The following is a 20419-nucleotide window of genomic DNA, read 5'->3' as shown; positions in this document are numbered from 1 at the left end:
AGGGGATATGTTCATGAAAAGCGGATGTGCGCTTTAAGTGCAATTCTGCTCAAGTAGCTACTCTGGAAACAAAACAATCAATATCTTTCCTTTCCGACGGCTCTACTGCAATGAACTATTACAATCTTTGTGTAGTGTCTTTGCATGCCAACCAGCGTAAACTGTTGAATTGTGCTACAATCAGGTGTGGTTATTCTGTCATGTTATCGTCGTCCCAGACTTTATTTGCTGTACACATCCACAATGACATATGTAGCTTTTGAATGTTAGCTATAGTGCACGTAATTCTACATTGGTTTATACAGTAAATATATATAATTATCTATATATATTTGCTTCATGGTGTACCTATTCTTTTCCATCACCAAAGTCCTCTGTATTGTGCACTTCTGGTCCTGTCCATTTTCTATTAACCAGTTAAAAAATAAATATTTTTCTATCTACACGTCGTATCACATTTATTATATGTTAAATCACAGTATACTGAATGGGTTGGAATAGATAACATGAAACACTGCCGAAGAAGAGTTATGGAAGTGCCAATGTCAATGTTTGCAATCATGCTACAGATGCGTCCAATCACGGTTTTTGAGATCTCGCCTGACCATCACATTCATAATGCTTCATAAGAATGGTTGTCGATCGACTGACTGCTGTGACTTAATGAGCAATTTGTGTTAAATTTGTGTAGACTTTGGTAAATTGTTACAATGCCACGTTCTAATGGGAGGGTCTGAAAGCCAATGGGGTTAAAGAAGCAGTTTGATTGACAGGTCAACATCCCAACACAAAAAGAGGAGCACGACATATCTAACTGACCCCGGGTCGAGATCCATAAGCTAGTAAAAGAAAAAGAGCATCTTGAGACACATGCTGCGAAGGATCCTTACCCAGACAGCAACATAGTGTCGGCCCAGATCCGGCCCACATTTGGTACGCGTTGAATCCACATGTACCAGATGTGGCCCGGATCTGGGCCGACACTATGTTGTCGTCTGGGAATGGATTATGGATAAGTTGGATGGTAGGATAATGGGTAAGGAGGACGGCTAAAGGAGAAGGCGATTTTTCTGTGCCGTTCAAGGCAGCAGAAGGGTTCAGTTTCATAGGTTAGCGTCCCACGCTGATGTTGCAGGTCTTGCAGCTGGGATCCTTCTTGGCGTTGACTGTGGACATACTCATGAGCTGGTGGCCGCTGATCTCAGCCACCGTTCCCAGGCTCAGGTCCACGGGATCGGTGTAGATGACCTCCAGGATAAGGTCCTGCGCGTGGTGGAACACCAGTTGGCCATCTTCATCCTCCGAGCACGTCATAAAACGGTTGTCGCCGATATCCAGCGCTGGTAGGCGCTGCTTGCAGAACTCGTCTCCAGGCGAGCCTTTCGGTGCGATCACCAAAATGACGTAGTGATATGCCGTGTACATGCAGTAGAAGTCGGCGAAATACAGGTTTGTCTTGGGACTGAAGAGCGTCTCGGCTGGCAGCTGGAAACGGTAACGGCCGTATGGTGAGTCCTGAGGGGGTTTGCCCGTGTTGAACTCGGTATTACAGCTGAAGAAGACGCCCTCTAGCTTCCCACTGATGGGCGAACCATGGCTGCCACTGTTGTCCTTCACTGAAGGCAACATCTTGTTATTTTGGTCCTCCCTGTAACAAGAAACTTCACTGTAAGTGTCAGATGTTACATAAACCATTTTCTCCTGCCTTTTGCACTAAACTTTACTGCCAGGGACTAACAGTTCACATTTAATGTGGTTCAGTTGACGTAATTTGCAGGAATTCACACTACAGGGAATTTCACGTGTGGGCGAGATTCAGTTTGGTCACGTGGATTCACCGCAACACTACTGATGATAGACAATCGATCGACGTGAAATTTTGCTAATGTGACCACACCTTAACCACCTTAAACCAGTAAGCTGTGGTAGATGGAGAATACATACATTACTGCTAATTTTTTTAAATGGAAACGGTCAAAACTTGAAAGGTAATAGCAAAACTATCATTTGGCTTCAATAGACTTTAAAAAGAGAACATCTCATTGGCCACTTTCATGGTATTGGTATGATGAATTTCTTTTTGGCGCTTGACAGCCCCAGTTGCCATTCACTTTTATTATAGAAAAAGAGCAGCTCGAACATTAAGCTAAACATATCCTTTTGTTCAGAAATAGGCTTCCATAACAAATAGCCTTTTGTGTGAAATATCATTTAACTGTCTTCTGATGAATTCTCAGAGAGCTTTTTCCTCCCTACTACTATCACCTGAGGGTTCAGACCTGCTCTTTGTCAATGTGGCAAATAAAGCTGAAGTGATTGTGAAGGTTGAACCCCTATCTGAAACGTATCACTTATAATACTGATATCTAATAAAGTCAAAGTAGAACCAATTGAGTTATTCATGCACAGCATCGATAAACCTTCACTCACTCATGTGGAACTGGATTTAATGACTTGCATAAAGCAAGGCAATGGAAACTGTATATCTCACTAGAGTTACATTCAGAATTAATGTTATATAAAAAAAACGATTTCTGAAGGGAAAAGAAAAACCTTCCCTTTTACTACTTTTGACTGTAATGAGCCTTTTCAGAAGGATTTAATTTGATTCCAAGGTGCCTCATACATCTAAAATCTTATTCATTTTATTCATGGAAAAGCTCATTATAGACTTATTATATCACCTTAGATGCATCAAATTCAACAGAACAAATTGAGTTTTCTGCTATAACGACTGATGTAATGGCTATTTTCATCAAATTATACTATACAGGACAGTATTAGATTAGTACAGGAGACATTTAAATCACTGGGGTTACGCAAAAGAACATTCAAAGATAGAAAGAAAGATGATTTGCATAGAGAGAACTAAGTTTTTAATTAAAAAATACATTTTTGGAATTTTTTATTATGGTGAAAATGAATATTCATATGAAATGAAAATTCCGTCATCATTTACTCACACTCGTGTGACTTTCTTGCGTGGAACCCAAAGGGTCATTTTGAAGAATATATTGGCCCCTATTTTTATAAATAAAAGGGAAAAGGGAATGGTCTGATACCACTGAAGCCAAATTCCATTTATTCTCACGTCTCATGAACGCACATCACTGACATCAAACCCGAAGCTGTATATTTTACAGAGCTCTGGTGGAGGCGAAGATTTTCAATGAATAACTATTTTAATTTAATTATGCTTTTTATTGGTCTTTTCAAACTTTACAGACCTAGTCCACTTTCATTTTATGGAAAAGAGCAGCCAGATTATTCTTCAGAATTTAATCTTTTGCGTTCCACAGAAGAAAGTGAGTCAGGAAGGAAGGTTTAGAACGAAATACACGTGACTGTTTCTTTAGTAATTTAGTATTGTTACCCCGGTAGAAGCACACACCTTGCATGGTCAAAGTACTCCTTGTTCTGGTTTCGATAAAAGACTGAGAACCGCAGCATTCTGCCGGCGATGACCTCGGCTTTCTCCATCAACTGTGTGAGATGAACAGTGGAATAATCTGTAGGTACAAAAAAGAAAGGAAAAAAAAATCTATTGGAATAGTCAATACGAGTCAATATTAACCAATAACAGCCTAAATAGGTTTGTGGAGGCCATTATCAACAATACTTTAAAGGTGAAGTATGTAAGATTTTTTTTAAAACATTTTCTTAACCCGTTTTATTATTCATTGACTAATATTAGTATGCCATTCATGGGCTTATCTCCCCCAAATGTGTAAACATCGAGCCCCTCAGGCACCATCTAAACACTGAGGGCGTTCTGCTTAGATCTGTGCTTTCTTCCCTGTCGTAACAGTAAACCCGCTCTGTTATATCGCGAAATATATTTAACTTGAATACAGATTAACAAAACAAAACAAAAACTGTGCAACAAGTAGTGGCCTATAAGCTGCAGGTGCTGCTTTACTCGCTGTCTCCTCATGGAAAGGTGAAGTAGGCTCAGATGTAGATGTCACTTTTTCTCCCTTTCGCTCAACATTCCATGATTTCTTGAAAAAGTGTAACATTAAACTTTGAACATCTGCCATTGACACCGGATGTTAATGAACTCCTAAGCACAAAGACAATGACAGCGTGGGCTACGCACAACACATTAACCAAATCAATAAGTTTGAAAACGGCCTTTTCACTTTACCGCGCAGCATTGGTCAATCTATCAATTAGAGCAGGGTTCACCAATCTCGGTCCTGGAGGGCCGCTGTCCTGCAGAGTTTAGCTCCAACCAGCTCCAACACACCTGTTTGAAAGTTTCTAGTATGCCTAGTGAGACCTTGATTAGCTGGTTCAGGTGTGTTTAATTGGGGTTGGAGCTAAACTCTGCAGGACAGCGGCCCTCCAGGACCGAGATTGGTGAACCCTGAATTAGAGTAATAAATCAACAATTCAGAGGTTTTATGCCTGGATGTATTGTGCTGTCCCATTATTTATTTAAATTTTACATTCAATATAATTAATTATTACCCAGACAGCAACATAGTGTCGACCCAGATCCGGCCCGACACTATGTTGCTGCCTGGGTAGCTTTTCATCAACTCATGAAACCCCATTTGGGAAACCGTGCTTTCATGTGCATCTCACCGGCTGTACAGAATTCAATGATCTCGCTCCACTCCGACACGGCGTAGTCTCCATCGCCCTGTTTGGACGCGGTCTGAACGGCCACAGTGTACTCGGTGCGTGGACTCAGAAACCAGTGTCCTCGCACTGTCATGGGCAGGGGAACTGCTTTCGCTACCAGTTTAGTTGGGACGTCCTAGAGAAGACAGATAATGAATGAGAATGGACAGTCATGTTCTTGCAGTTCTCTTTCTGCAAACACATGTTATTGAAGATCAGCTTTTGCATACAACAGGCCAGGCTGTGAAGGGACAGGTAAATAGAGAGTGTCTGCAGACACACACCTTGTGTTTGAACTTGTTAGCATTCTTGTTTTCTTTCTTGTTGAGGTCGATGAAGTAGTGTGTGATGCGTTCCTTGGACCTGGAGTCCATATCCCAGCAGATCTTAAAGGAGTCGCATGTTATGTTGCTGATTTTGATGTTCTGGGGAACTGGAAGTTCCTCCATCTCGGCAATGCCACTGTCCAGGGACTTATTTCCTGAGAGACACAACAAGACAGATAGAGATGTTGAGAGAAAGAACAGAAAAGGATAACTATTTGACTTATTTTGTCAACCTGAAAGTGGAGAAAATGATCTTTCAGCATATACACATTTACAACAAAAATACTGGTGACTCATCTTGCATTCAGGGGTGTATGCAAATTTCTGTACAATCAAATGCTCAAATGATACCACCTTGTGTCAAATAATGTTAATATATTAAATTACTTAAATATATATATATTTTTTACCTTTATAAAATATTGACAACCACTTTAAAATACAAATGACAAAGAGAAAGCCATTTGACAAATCTAAATTCATCACAAGAAACTTTTCCATAAGCTGAGGTAAATACTAATCATAATCTATATAGTGTAATGCTCACAAATGCAAAACACCATCATGGTAACTCACAGGACTATAAATTAAATTATAAGTAGAATAAAACCCTAATGTACATAACTGATGTAAAAACAGTAATTTAAATGAAAAAAAAAAAACATTAAATGTGAAATGTCACAGAGAATTCTGGGAATGTCAATTTGTTTTTTCACTGTATAAATGATAAGATGTCTTTTTTCAAAGCAAAATTTGTACATTAACAGTATTTTACAGTAATTAGAGTACATGAAATGTCCAATTCGATCTATTCGTTTTTCACTGTATGCAGTAAAGGAACTTACTGTTAACCAATTAGCAGGTTTTTACAGTCGTTTACTATTAAAACTGATACATTTCTTCACAGGTAACAGGTAACCTAACAAGGCATTGTTGATGTAGGCACAGGGAAGAAAACAGTGATTGTAAAGTCATAGAGTCTCGAAGAGATTCAATATTTGGAATAAAGTTTTATGAAATGTGTGATTCTAGCAGTGACTACAGATTAATGTACAGCAAAGGTCAAAAATGTTAACATAAGATGTTTTCAAGAGAAAATTCCCAGTCCGACCTTTATCCAGGTCAATACTGAACTTTACCACACTAATAGCAAACACTGCCACTATTGACTTGCAGGATGTGCCGCAGGGCAAAGCGGTGAAGGGCTTTTTTAGACAACTGGGTTATTTCATCCATGATGAGAGATGATGGAAGTGCAATGGAAGCATGATTCAGTAGGTGTGGAATAACATTCAACTAGATTATATTTGGTTGCTAGGTGGTAAATTAAAAAAGAGACCAATTTAAAGAGCTCTGGTCTCTCCTTCAATGTAGCAATGTATCTGATTTATTGTCTGCCACATAAAAATCGAAAGTCTGATCAATGATGCTTAGACCCTAGGATTAAGTAAGTACGTTTTTGTTGTTTTGATTTGTTTAATCATCAACTGCTTGACTTGATTTGCAATTGTTCCGGTTGATTCATGTTTTCAAATTTAGTAGACTACAAATTGCAATCACCATCTTTTCATGTGTTGCTTTTTATCATGTAATCAACACACTGCACTATCAAGTCCACCTCAAAGCATTTCTCTTTCAGCTCTGAAATAAATCAGAAGAAAACACAGTCATCATTGAAGATCGAATCAGCGAAACAGCTTGCAGCCCTAAATGAAAACTAGCATGACTAGCATTCAGTCTCTGGCCTCTTCAGTCAACAGATGGGAAAAATTACATGAAACATGTTAATTACAGCATATTAAAAAATACTTTTCAATATATGGTAGCAATTTAATTTACAGTCCTGTTCGACATATACATACTGTACTTATAGTAATTATAATAACTGGGTAATAACTAAACATAACCGTAACCTATGTAGTTTTCTAGGTAGGTACGCTGTAAGTACACATTAGTGCACACACTGTTAAATAAAGTGCAAACCAATATATAACATCTATGTATATTGGATATTATGCTGACATTTTGCAAGATAAAAGCAAGCACAGGTTTACAGTTTACTGCATGTTAAATGTCGAACTAGCAACTTAATCTGCTAAAATATTAATAAAATAATTAATAATATATGTTTAATACTATTGTCATATTTCATTTGAAATTGTTCGTTTGAAAAAAAAAATATCGGACATTTCAGAACTGTTACACCCTATAATGACAAATTTACATAGATATTTCTGGCAAAAATATGTGATTATATAAATAAACATAACTATCACAAATTCCTGAGTATTTGATTCCTATAAATGATCTCCCTACCAATCTATGAACACATAAAAAACACACAGAAGGTAACCTGACAGTTTATGTTGCCATACATCAAGAAGATAATTTTCTTTATGACATTTTTAAAACCATTAGGCACAAAAACAATGCTTTTGTTGTGTGAACTATTAAAGTTGTTTGATAAACTAATACCTAACATCAGATTAACTTAGCATTAAAATTACCTACTTTTAAACTTAACAAAAGTCTGCATCCCCCCCTTAATACAATGATTTTAGCTTGTCCATCCGCCAAAGTTCTTCTAACCTCAACCTGACAATTAAAGCATACAACAATATCATAATTTTGTTATAATATATTACATTTATATTGTATTACAATTATTAACTCTATAATTATCAGATAGATTATTGTTTTTAAGTCCCACATTTTTGCATTCAATCCTGTTACTGCATGATTTTTTTTTCCGATTACAATACTTTTTTTTTTTTTTTTTTTAAATGTGACACCCAGGAAGTGAGATCATTTGGACTCTTTCTACAGAACGGTAAAAACTCTCTGTTGACCTTATTCAGCAAGGTCAACCTTCAACCCTGTCATCACAGTTACTGTAAGATAAAATTATCAAATAATTATGTAAGTTTCATGTAAGTAGTTTTATGGGAAATACAAGTTTGTCAATTGCCAATAACTTCAATGAATAATACATTCAGTAACAGGGTTGCAAAACAAACCTCTATAATCGATATACTCGATAATAATAATGTTTGACCGCCCAAATTTGACTTTGACAATTTCCTGAATGTTCAGCGCAGTTTTTCACTGACCAGTTGTTGGAAAAAAATGTGGCCCTTTTTAGGCCCTAAAAATGTGTCTGGTACAGTAAACTAGATGTATGAATTGAAGAGGTTTAGCTATTCAAACATGAACCCTAAACCCTGGCGCCAAGGTGGCCCTGTTCATTCACTCCAGCTCTATAGGGAGACGCGAATGAATGAACTTAAAAGAAAGAGAGAGAAAAGGACAGAGAATGGCTGTGGGAGCACCACGCAGAGACACATTACCTGCCCAGTCAGCTAAAACCGGTGCGCAAACACACAGCGTAGAAAGAGAGATGAAGGCACCATAAGAGAGACGTCCTCCTGTGGCTCTTCAGATGGAGCGTTATGGATGAGCGAGCTCTTCTCAACCACCAGAGAGCTTCTGAATGAATGATTCATAGGCAGACCCTTATAGTGTAGCTCCCAGCGCTGAATCATTTCTCGTTTTATCTCTCGCCTGCACTATGCGTTCTCAGTACAAAGACTCAAGATAACAAGAGCTCGCCTACGTTAGGGAGGAGCGCTCTGACACCCGCTACTGTCTCACTGCTACAGTATTATCTCAGCTGAGAATTACTCGTGGAGCACTTTGATGCTTTCAACTACAAAATGAAAAGGCAAAAACTTGTTACTTGTTAGTTTCATTTCACAAGGAATTCACAATTCTGATTCACAACCAGAGGGTCTGAGAGACAAGAGAATAAGGTCTATTGGTTTGTTCATTTTCCAGTATAGGTGTGAGATGTTCTTGTAGAGCAGCTCAGCTCTCTTTACACACCCACACAGCTACAGTAACACAATAAAGTCATTTATATTCATTATACACTAACACATTAAACTCTCACCAAAACATGCCGTGACATTAAACCACAAACTTCAAAGGAATATATACCATATACTTAAAGGGTTAGTTCACCCAAAAATGAAATTTCTGTGTGTTGTTCCTAACCCGTAATACTTTTGTTCATCTTTGGAACACAAATGAAGATATTTTTGATGAAATCTGAGAGCTTTCTGTCCCTCCATTGACAGCTAAGCAACTGACATTTTGACGCTTCAAAAGGTTCATAAAGAGATCATAAACTAATCCATATGAATTGAGGAGTTTAGTTCAAATTTTCTGAAAAAACACGATTGCTTTATATGATGAACAGATTTAATTTAGGCTTTTATTCACACATAAACATTCATCAACTCACACATTAGATGTAGTAAACTGAAGCTCAAGCATGTTTCTCTTGACGTGCGAGAGCCAATGAGGTTCATTCTCGAGTTACGCATCATGTTTGAGCTTCCGCAATAACCAATGAGGTTCATTCTCGTGTTACGCAGCACGTTTGAGCTTCAGCAAGAACCAATGAGGTTCATTCTCGTGTTACGCAGAACGTTTGAGCTTCAGTAAGAACCAATGAGATTCATTCTCGTGTTACGCATCACATTTGACCTTCTGCAATAACCAATGAGGTTCATTCTTGTGTGTTACGCAGCACGTTTGAGCTTCCGCATGAACCAATGAGGTTAATTCTCGTGTTACGCATCACATTTGACCTTCTGCAATAACCAATGTGGTTCATTCTCGTGTGTTACGCAGCACGTTTGAGCTTCCGCATGAACCAATGAGGTTAATTCTCGTGTTACGCATCACGTTTGAGCTTCCGCAAGAACCAATGAGGTTCATTCTCGTGTTACGCATCACGTTTGAGCTTCCACAAGAACCAATGAGGTTCATTCTTGTGTGTTACGCATCACGTTTGAGCTTCCACAAGAACCAATGAGGTTCATTCTTGTGTGTTACGCATCACGTTTGAGCTTCATTAAGAACCAATGAGGTTCATTCACGTGTTACGCATCACGTTTGAGCTTCCACAAGAACCAATGAGGTTCATTCTTGTGTGTTACGCATCACGTTTGAGCTTCATTAAGAACCAATGAGATTCATTCTCGTGTTACGCATCACGTTTGAGCTTCCACAATAACCAATGAGGTTCATTCTTGTGTGTTACACATCACGTTTGAGCTTCATTAAGAACCAATGAGGTTCATTCACGTGTTACGCATCACGTTTGAGCTTCCGCAATAACCAATGAGGTTCATTCTCATGTTACGCATCACGTTTGAGCTTCCGCAATAACAAATGAGGTTCATTCTCGTGTGTTACGCAGCACGTTTGAGCTTCCGCAAGAACCAATGAGATTCATTCTCGTGTTACGCAGCACGTTTGAGCTTCCACAAGAACCAATGAGGTTCATTCTTGTGTTACGCATCACGTTTGAGCTTCATTAAGAACCAATGAGGTTTATTCACGTGTTACGCATCACGTTTGAGCTTCCACAAGAACCAATGAGGTTCATTCTTGTGTGTTACGCATCACGTTTGAGCTTCATTAAGAACCAATGAGGTTCATTCACGTGTTACGCATCACGTTTGAGCTTCCACAAGAACCAATGAGGTTCATTCTTGTGTGTTACGCAGCACGTTTGAGCTTCCGCAATAACCAATGAGGTTCATTCTCATGTTACGCATCACGTTTGAGCTTCCGCAATAACCAATGAGGTTCATTCTTGTGTGTTACACATCACGTTTGAGCTTCCGCAATAACCAATGAGGTTCAATCTCGTGTTACGCAGCACGTTTGAGCTTCCGCAATAACCAATGAGGTTCATTCTTGTGTGTTACACATCACGTTTGAGCTTCCGCAATAACCAATGAGGTTCATTCTCGTGTTACGCAGCACGTTTGAGCTTCCGCAATAACCAATGAGGTTAATTCTTGTGTGTTACGCAGCACGTTTGAGCTTCCGCAATAACCAATGAGGTTCATTCTCATGTTACGCAGCACGTTTGAGCTTCCGCAAGAACCAATGAGGTTCATTCTCGTGTTACGCAGCACGTTTGAGCTTCCGCAAGAACCAATGAGGTTCATTCTCGTGTGTTACGCAGCACGTTTGAGCTTCCACAAGAACCAATGAGGTTCATTCTCGTGTTACGCATCACGTTTGAGCTTCCGCAATAACCAATGAGGTTCATTCTCGTGTTACGCATCACGTTTGAGCTTCAGCAATAACCAATGAGGTTCATTCTCGTGTTACGCAGCACGTTTGAGCTTCCGCAATAACCAATGAGGTTCATTCTCGTGTTACGCAGCACGCTTGAGCTTCAGCAAGAACCAATGAGGTTCATTCTCGTGTTACGCAGCACGTTTGAGCTTCCACAAGAACCAATGAGGTTCATTCTCGTGTTACGCAGCACGCTTGAGCTTCAGCAAGAACCAATGAGGTTCATTCTCGTGTTACGCAGCACGCTTGAGCTTCAGCAAGAACCAATGAGGTTCATTCTCGTGTTACGCAGCACGTTTGAGCTTCCGCAATAACCAATGAGGCTCATTCTCGTGTTACGCAGCACGTTTGAGCTTCCACAAGAACCAATGAGGTTCATTCTTGTGTGTTACGCAGCACGTTTGAGCTTCCGCAAGAACCAATGAGATTCATTCTCGTGTTACGCAGCACGTTTGAGCTTCCACAAGAACCAATGAGGTTCATTCTTGTGTGTTACGCAGCACGTTTGAGCTTCCGCAATAACCAATGAGGTTCATTCTCGTGTGTTACGCAGCACGTTTGAGCTTCCGCAATAACCAATGAGGTTCAATCTTGTGTGTTACGCAGCACGTTTGAGCTTCCGCAATAACCAATGAGGTTCATTCTTGTGTGTTACGCAGCACGTTTGAGCTTCCACAAGAACCAATGAGGTTCATTCTTGTGTGTTACGCAGCACGTTTGAGCTTCCGCAATAACCAATGAGGTTCATTCTCGTGTGTTACGCAGCACGTTTGAGCTTCCGCAATAACCAATGAGGTTCATTCTCGTGTGTTACGCAGCACGTTTGAGCTTCAGCAATAACCAATGAGGTTCATTCTCGTGTGTTACGCAGCACGTTTGAGCTTCAGCAAGAACCAATGAGGTTCATTCTCGTGTGTTACGCAGCACGTTTGAGCTTCCGCAAGAACCAACGAGGTTCATTTTTGTATTACGGTTTGTTCTCGCAAGTCAAGCAGGTTCGGTTGAGCTTCTGTTTATGTTCGCTGATGAATGTTTATATGTGAATAAAAGCCTATATTAAATCTGTTCATCATATAAAGTGATTGAGTTTCTTCAGAAAGTTTTGGACTAAACAGCTCAATTCATATGAATTAATTTTATGATCTCTTTATGAACTTTTTGAAGCGTCAAAGTGGTAGTTGCATAGATTGTCAATGGAGGGTCAGAAAGCTCTCAAATTTCATCAAAAATATCTTCATTTGTGTTCCGAAGATGAACGAAAGTAAGATGGGTTTGGAACAACATGAGAGTGAGTAATTAATGACAGAATTTTCATTTTTGGGTGAACTATCCCTTTTAAGATAACACTGAGCAGCACGACAATTTTTAGGAATTTGTTTTAGGAATTTTTTTACCATCAACTGTTTGATAACCAAAATTATTTAAAATATCTTCTTTTCTGTTCAAGAGAAGAAAGAAACTCATACAGGTTTAGAACAACATGAGGGTGCGTAAATGATGACAAAATGTTCATTTTTGGGTGAATTATCCCTTTAAACTTCATAAAAAAGATTTGAAGTCTTTTCGTTCTAATTTGTTCCTCTTATTTGCCAGTGTCAGATGTGGCTTTTTCTTTAACTCCTTTAACTTTAATGTCTTTTGAACAGTACTGTAAATACTTTACAACTTAAGATAAAAAAGAGCATTTCTGTAATGACAATGTTATTTTTTCTTTACTAAATAATAATTTAAAAAATGATTAAATATCACTAAAACTAGGCTTATTTGTATGTAGAATAAACAACTGTATTTGTTTATTGTCGTTAATTATTATTATTGCACTGGGTAAAATGTAACCTGCTATTGACATGTTTTGTGAGAAAAATAAAAAGCTTTGAGAATGCATACATTAAGTCACCATACAGCCACAAATAATTCCACCACTGACGTAACCTTGTTATGAGATTTTACCAAGAAGCAATGTCGCATTTAAAAATATAATCAAGGACACTTATCCAACAAATATTAATGCAAGGACACAGTGTAGCGTGCTGTAACTCAAATTACACCTACAAACCTTAAGAGGATCAAAATGCCAAACTGCTCACAATTTAGATTCTCTGTGGGGGGAAAGTGAGTAATCTCAGGCTTAATGGACAAACAGGACATCTTTCTGAGCATGCCAAAAACTCACAGATGGCATAAAATGCTGTACAGTACCGGTCAAAAGTTTGGACACAATTCGAATTCTTCATTATTACTATTTTGAATAATAGTATAATATGTATTCATATTATTAAATGAATATATTGAATAACAGTATTAAATAGAAGTATTATTATTATTACACTATAGCATATTTTGCAGAATTTACATTTGTATACAAAACGAAGCATTTAAGCATAAATAGTCATCTCAAGAAACAAATTCAGTCAAATGTGTCCAAACTTTTGACTGGTACTGTATACATTTACAGCATATATAATAACACGTTGGCTTGCATTAGTGAATGACAACTCAAGCAGCACTAATAACTTGTCATCTAGAATCATCATCAAAGGTCCGGACACACAGTCATGCACAGGAAACTCAGTTTAGCAAAGCCTCAGTTCCTATACACTAGGAATGCAAAATTTGGTCTTTTCTCCTTGTAAGGACATTTGAATGGGGTGATATGTAGACATGGGGGATCCTCCTTCTGCCAAAAAAGTGCTATTGAAATCTCTATCCATGATTGGAGTTAGTGTGGTTACTCGGTTGTTATGGTGCTTACTCATGTAACTTAAATTAAGAAGCTTATATTTATACAATAATACAAATCCCTCCATATTTCCATTATACTTGCATCAATAACATCCCCTATTGCCTTTAATGTTCCTAATATAAACTGCCCTCTCCTTTTGGAGATAGCATCACTAATCCATTAACACAAAGAAATCAATAATTGCATTTCTGGGAAAACAATAGCAGAATTATTCTAAGGATGAAGCATTTAAGCGTTTCATTAACATAGACTCATTATTTATCAGTCACAAGGTCATCACATCTGTTTCACTAATGAGCACAGATACTCTCTCTGGCTTTCATGCGCTCCAGGTAATACTTGTACAGAACGGACTACAAAAACCACTGGTAATGTGAAAGCCTAAGCCTACAGGAGATTAAACACACGGACAGAAACCACTACACATACCAGCTGGACGAACGTCGTCCTCTCTTGGACTCCTTCAGGCAGGAGCAGCAGGTTTGTGTAATGCAGTAGCCAAGGCTAGTGGACATGGTCTCCTGTCCAGCTCCAGCGCACTGACCCGTCTTCAACGCACCCTGAGCCTAAAGCGCACGCTATTGGCTTAGAGCAGCTTTAGTGTTTGTTTTACAAGCCTATAGCGCACTCCCATAGGAGGAGCCCGGATTATGTCATCAGCTGGACTCAGTGACTGACCGCAGGTCAGCGCTGGATTGAAATTTCAGAGCGTAGAGAGAGAGAGAGAGAGAGAGAGAGAGCGAGAGATGGGTTTTGTCTCAGTCGGGTAATCTGGTCGCCAGCTTCCATTAGGAAAGGGGAAACTATCCAGTTAAGTTCTGCATCCCACCCTCCCCCTCACTATGCCATTCACACTATCTGTCATATTTCCAAAAGGTGACATCATTCTTATACCGGATGTCAGCGGATTAGAGATTATTTTCTATTGTGGTAGTAGGAATCCGTCTGTTCTGTGAATGTGACACTCACAATTTCACAGTAAGTGGTAGACAGCACAAAGATTTCAGACATTCTGACACCTCCAAATATAACTAGAGGAAGTTAATCAAGTCAAGCTTTGAATGTTTGGTTTGACAAAGCCTAGCCTGGAAGTTTACTTTGAAGTTGAAGGTTATTGAAGTCTTATGTAATTAGAGTGCTTGGGCAGTTTGAAGAGACTTGACGTTTTTGTGGCTTGAAGCGATGTAGACCTTTCTTGGCAGTTGTTCAAACAGATAGATGGATGGATGGACGGATGGACGGACGGACATACAGATAGATAGATAGATAGATAGATACTGTAGATAGATAGATAGAAACTCTACTCCTCACAAAGGCCACACAATGATGACATCCGCTGGCATCCTCACATGACCAGACAACAATGGACAGAGTGAACGCATGAGACCGCAGACAATGGCCATCTTCATCCTCGACATTCTCTGGTGGGCCACTCCATGAGCGCCACAACACCCTCATTGAGCTGAAAAAGACCCTCAGCAGCCCTCCACCGCTCTGGATCATGAGGAAAGAGAGGGATTGCTTTGTTGCATTCATCCTAATGAATAATAAACGGGAAACATGATGCAGCGATGGAGCCTTTCATGAAACACTTGTGGATGAAATCCAAAGCCAAAGTTAACGGCATCACTGGCATCGTCAAATAAATGCATGTGGATGAACACATTAATCCTTTATGATGAGCGACATTTGGCCATTTGTGTTTGATGCTGGTCAGTGCTAGACGAAAGCCTGCGATTGGTGGATTATAAAACGTGCAAAACTAAATCTATGATTGGATGACTACATTAAGACACAACACACTGACTGAATGAACCTGGCCATCTCTCAGTGTGTGCTATACCAAGCACTAACACTGGGAATTTATCATAATACCCTGTTGTTTCTGAAGTGCTATGGCCTCATGGGTGATGTCTTAAAGCTACGGCCACCACATCACTCTAATATAACACACACAGAGCTCTTCCCCAAAACCCAGTGGCTATCCATGTTTATATAACCTCTCCTTCTTCAATTCCCACTTAAGATGCAAGGATGATGGAGTTTAATATCTCCAGGGTGCGGGTATTACTGGACCACTCTTGTGCCTGAGACAGCGCATTAAAGTTTCATCAGTCCTTGGTCCCACGGCTATAAATAGAGCAGCATTTCATTCTTTAATGTGTTGAATCAGAGGGGAGAGATGCTGCAGAGATGAGATCCTCAGAGCTCTTACAGTGCAAATTCAATGACATATTGTTCAGTTTGGTCAAGGAAGTGTTGACATGGGCGCTGACACGAAAACACAGATGGAGAAATAAAAGTGCTAATTATGCAGTGGAAGACACTGCAGAGTAAGTGAAAAATCGGCTGTTAAAACGCAAACCTCTGCACTACTAACAAGAACTCCAGAGGAATGTTTCATTTCTCAGAGGTTTCTCGTTCACAGCTCAGGAGTCTTAAAGGGTTAGTTCACCCAAAAATGAAAATTCTGTCAGTAATTACTCACCCTCATGTTGTTCCAACCCCGTAAGACCTTCGTTCATCTTCGGAACATAAATTAAGATATTTTTGATTAAATCTGAGAGCTGGATCACTCCTCCATAGGCTTCTAGGTGACCGAAACTTGCTGGCCCAGAAAAGTTATTAAAGAGATCGTTAATATAGTCCAAGTGACTCCAGTGGCTTAATCTGAAGTATATCAAGCGACGAGAATACTTTTGTGCGCAAAAACAAACAAAAATAACGACTTTATTCCACTATTCATTTCCTTCTCTCTGGGCCTCTAGTTGGTTCACGTAGTGTTTTTGTGTAGCGCGTCTGTGTTACACGTCACCACGTAGGCTCACAATTGGCCGAAGCTGGTCATGTGTGTGATGCGTGTTGACGTGCAACACAGACGCGCAGCGCAAAAACACTACGAGGCCCAGAGAGAAGGAAATGAATAGTGGAATAAAGTCGTTATTTTTGTTTGTTTTTGCGCACAAAAAGTATTCTCGTCGCTTGATATACTTCAGATTAAGCCACTGTAGTCACTTGGACTATATTAACGATGTCTTTAATAACTTTTCTGGGCCAGCAAGTTTCGGTCACCTAGAAGCCTATGGAGGAGTGATCCAGCTCTCAGATTTCATCAAAAATATCTTTTTTATTTGTGTTCCGAAGATGAACGAAGGTCTTACGCGGTTGGAACAACATGAGGGTGAGTAATTACTGACAGAATTTTCATTTTTGGGTGAACTACTGTAACCCTTTAATGAGGCTCTTAGTTATTTCAAACTAAAACTTTGTCTCACTTATTTCTCCTAAAATTAATGGGTAAAACAATGTTTAAAAAATATCTATATATACTTTTATTCAACAAGGATGCTTTAAATTGTTGCTTTATAAGAGCCAGCAAATAGGCTACATTTGTAATGTTACAATGTTACAAACATATGCAGTTTTGGTGAACTTTCAGAGACTTTCACAAGCATTCATACATACCTAAATATGCCTTGAAATGAAAACCTCATAAAATAAGACATGAAACAGGCTTATCTTGAAATGAAATTTAGTGGACAAGATAAAACAGAAATAAGTGAATTAATGCAATCATAATTAAAAGTGAGTAGTATACAAACTTTTCTTCACTTTTAAACATTATGAATTTGGCCCTATGAAGACTTCTACCTATAACTCATAATCTCTAGTCGTTAATATGTGACAGAATAGATAAATAAATGTTATTTTTTATGGTTATGGGGCTTTTTATTTGTATCTGTATATCATTTAATGCAAAAAGCAAGCCTTATCTTGCCTTTTGTACTTTGTCAAATGATTAAATGATCCATTATCTCGTCCTTTTTATTGTTGCTTAGTGATTTTTGCGTTCTTTTGCTATGGCAGTTAACAGTTTACTTCCGGTCACTTCATGTTGCTTCAAGTCCCTTGCATTTCACATGGCTTTATTTCCAGATTTGTATTACTTTTGTTTGACCTTGCAAGCTATGTTATCATTTTTATAGCCTAACTATTTGAAGGGCTCAGCTGTTCTCTTGAGACAGAGTAGGACATTCTGACCTCAGGCAAGCAGAAACTGTGCGAACAGCATGATACAGCCTACCCGTCAGTTTAATGCATGAAGTCACATTTTCTCAAAGCTGTCAAGAATCAAAGGATCTTAAGCAACAGCAATTAAGCGAAACCCTTAATGATGCACGGCTTAAAAAGCTCCTGCAGATTATTACCAGTGTACTAGTCCTCGGGGAGATGGATCATCCTGCTAGAATGGCTGATTTTTTCTGTGCCTTTTTACCAAAGCTAAAGAATCATTAGGATGATGACAAGCAGTAAATGTGTGGACAGATCCGTTTTCACAGAACTGTTTTGATGTTAGATGGGGTTAGCCACTGAATCATAAATAACTCTCTTGTAGGATATGCTTGCATCTCTGCTGTGAGGCTTTCTGATGGGTCAGCGTTTCAGGATATTTATGGGAGCGTCATGTCTATAGAACAATATTAGGCAAAACAGATCTTGGACTAATGCTTATTATCATATCAAAAGACTTTGTTTTCAGCTCCATTTTCTTCAGAAGTGGTTGAAAAAGTACAGTGAATTTGGCTTGTCACTTTGGCACCACTTTGATTTTACTTAAAGCTGAGATGTGCCATTTAAAACTTAAAAAATGAATGATTATTTTCTTAATTTTTTGTATCAATATCTGCTGATGCAATATATCAAAAGAAAAGGCAGAGCCTTTACTTAAAAAAACAACATTTGTGTAAAAAGCTGAGAAAAACACGTTTTAGTCAAAGACTGCATCCAGATCAGATTCAGAACGATGATCAAAACATAGAAACATAGATGGAGTAGATCGAGTCCATCAACACCCCTTGCACAGTCCTTTAGCTCATCCTGGATCGACATTTCATTCAGTAACATTATGCAGTTTTGATTTATATGCTGTTTAATGTTGATGATCGCATTATTTTTCATATGCATATGATTACATTTGATATCGCTTGTTTATGCTTCTTATTCGCATGTGTTTTGATCAGGAGATTCTGTGCTTTCAGAAGATGTATCATAGCGCCCCCTACCTACAGTGAAAACACGAAAAGCCGGAAATTTCCGTCAATGGCAGGGAAGCGTTGTCTCATAAATGACGGAAAATTCAACCAATGGTGGGGAAAGAGTTAATTACCATTTTAATAGGTCTTACATTTTTGGACTGAAAAAACTGTATTCAGGAATAATGTGATTATATAACGTCAAAAGGCCATGTTTTTAATTTAATTTAATTTAATTGCTGCGCGATTCAAAGTCAAAACTCGGCACTGCTTCACATTCTACTACAGGCATACGCTTTCAGAGCAGTTCGCAATCAGTGAATACTGTTATGCCGAGCAATTGCTTATGATCTACTTTTGATGAATAATATGATATAGATTTGTTGCAAGAATACATATTTTATCTCCCTCAAGTTGTTGTGCCATCTAGTGGTTTAGAGGAGAATAAAAGCAAATGTGCCTTTTACCCCGGTGCGCCTTTAGCCCCTATTAGTAAATAAACCAGTGTAAATACATATATATTGAATAAATGATGTCTTGTGTATTTTAAACTTGCAGTTGAATATGAGCCCCGGCACAAATGAATGAATCAGAATGAATGAATCAAGTAAATTAATCTGAGATACATGATTTATTTTGAGATTGTATATGGATTTGTTCTGTATGGACATACAATTTTCATTTTATGTGTACAGGCCTTAAAAAGTCTAAAATTTGATTGATTTTTTTTTGTAGATACCCTGTTGAACACTCCCCCATCTACCATTGGTTGTAATTTTAGATGTTTTTAAATATTAAAAATATTATACTCTTGACCACAAATACATTTTTAATTTAAGTGGGTTGTATCTTTTACAGTGTTGGTCTGAGGGGATTTTAGGTGTGAATAATTCTTTTGAACAAGTAAAACCCATTTGAGAACCTTCAGTATAGTGGACTTGACAGAAACAGGCCTTTGTTTTTCAAGACTCTGAAATATTAGCTGTTAAAGCCGCCCTGGCTTGATCTACTGTGCTGTCCCACTATGAGGCCCAGAGCGCGTACAGGAAGAGTTCATGACAGCGATGGGACGGCAGGAGCATATGGTCCTCGCAGCAGGATCGTCTCATCAACCTGACACCACTTCAGAACCTCAGAACACAACCCAAACCAAAGCTCTCTAAACACTGCTGAAAGACTTATTGTGCATGGGTGAAATTAGAACACTAAGTCCATTGTGAAAAAAATAAGTACACTTTAGCATACTTTTAAAGAGTACTTAAATATACATAAATAATATACTTCACCAAAAAGTCACCATGATATCAAAACAACAGGACAACCTGTCACTAACATGAGATCGCAACAATAGCAAACGAGAGCGATTTAACAATCCTATTAATTACTGATGGACAAAATCAAGTTGCGTCCTACATTTTTTCTTGTTCGAGAAACCGTTAACTCCGATATAAGTCACATTAGGGAAGAAAAGACTATTGCAAATTACGTTTCATGCCGACTTTAAAAGAATATGCTTAGTGTGTGAACTG

General features: G+C 38.6%; 1 protein-coding gene across 2 annotated transcripts in view; it reads right to left on the bottom strand.

The window, feature by feature from the left end:
- Positions 1-437: 437 nt before the first annotated feature.
- Positions 438-20419, bottom strand: part of phyhiplb (phytanoyl-CoA 2-hydroxylase interacting protein-like b) — a 31747-nt gene continuing 11765 nt past the window's right edge. Inside the window, exons 1-5 of one of the 2 annotated variants that reach the window (XM_079851701.1) lie at positions 14287-14416; positions 4914-5110; positions 4591-4765; positions 3392-3509; positions 438-1648 (exon numbers count right to left, since the gene is read on the bottom strand). In XM_079851701.1, coding sequence (XP_079707827.1) covers positions 1111-1648; positions 3392-3509; positions 4591-4765; positions 4914-5078 — 996 coding nt within the window. In that variant the 5' untranslated portion in view covers positions 5079-5110; positions 14287-14416 and the 3' untranslated portion in view covers positions 438-1110. Of the gene's footprint in view, positions 1649-3391; positions 3510-4590; positions 4766-4913; positions 5111-14286; positions 14417-20419 lie in introns of those variants that run through there. The other variant, XM_079851702.1, reaches the window with a different exon arrangement.

Source organism: Squalius cephalus (genome assembly GCF_949319135.1).
Source record: "Squalius cephalus genome assembly, chromosome: 19".
Lineage (NCBI taxonomy): Eukaryota > Metazoa > Chordata > Actinopteri > Cypriniformes > Leuciscidae > Squalius > Squalius cephalus.
Note: the sequence above shows the minus strand (reverse complement) of the source record. Positions and strands in the feature narration are given on the sequence as shown.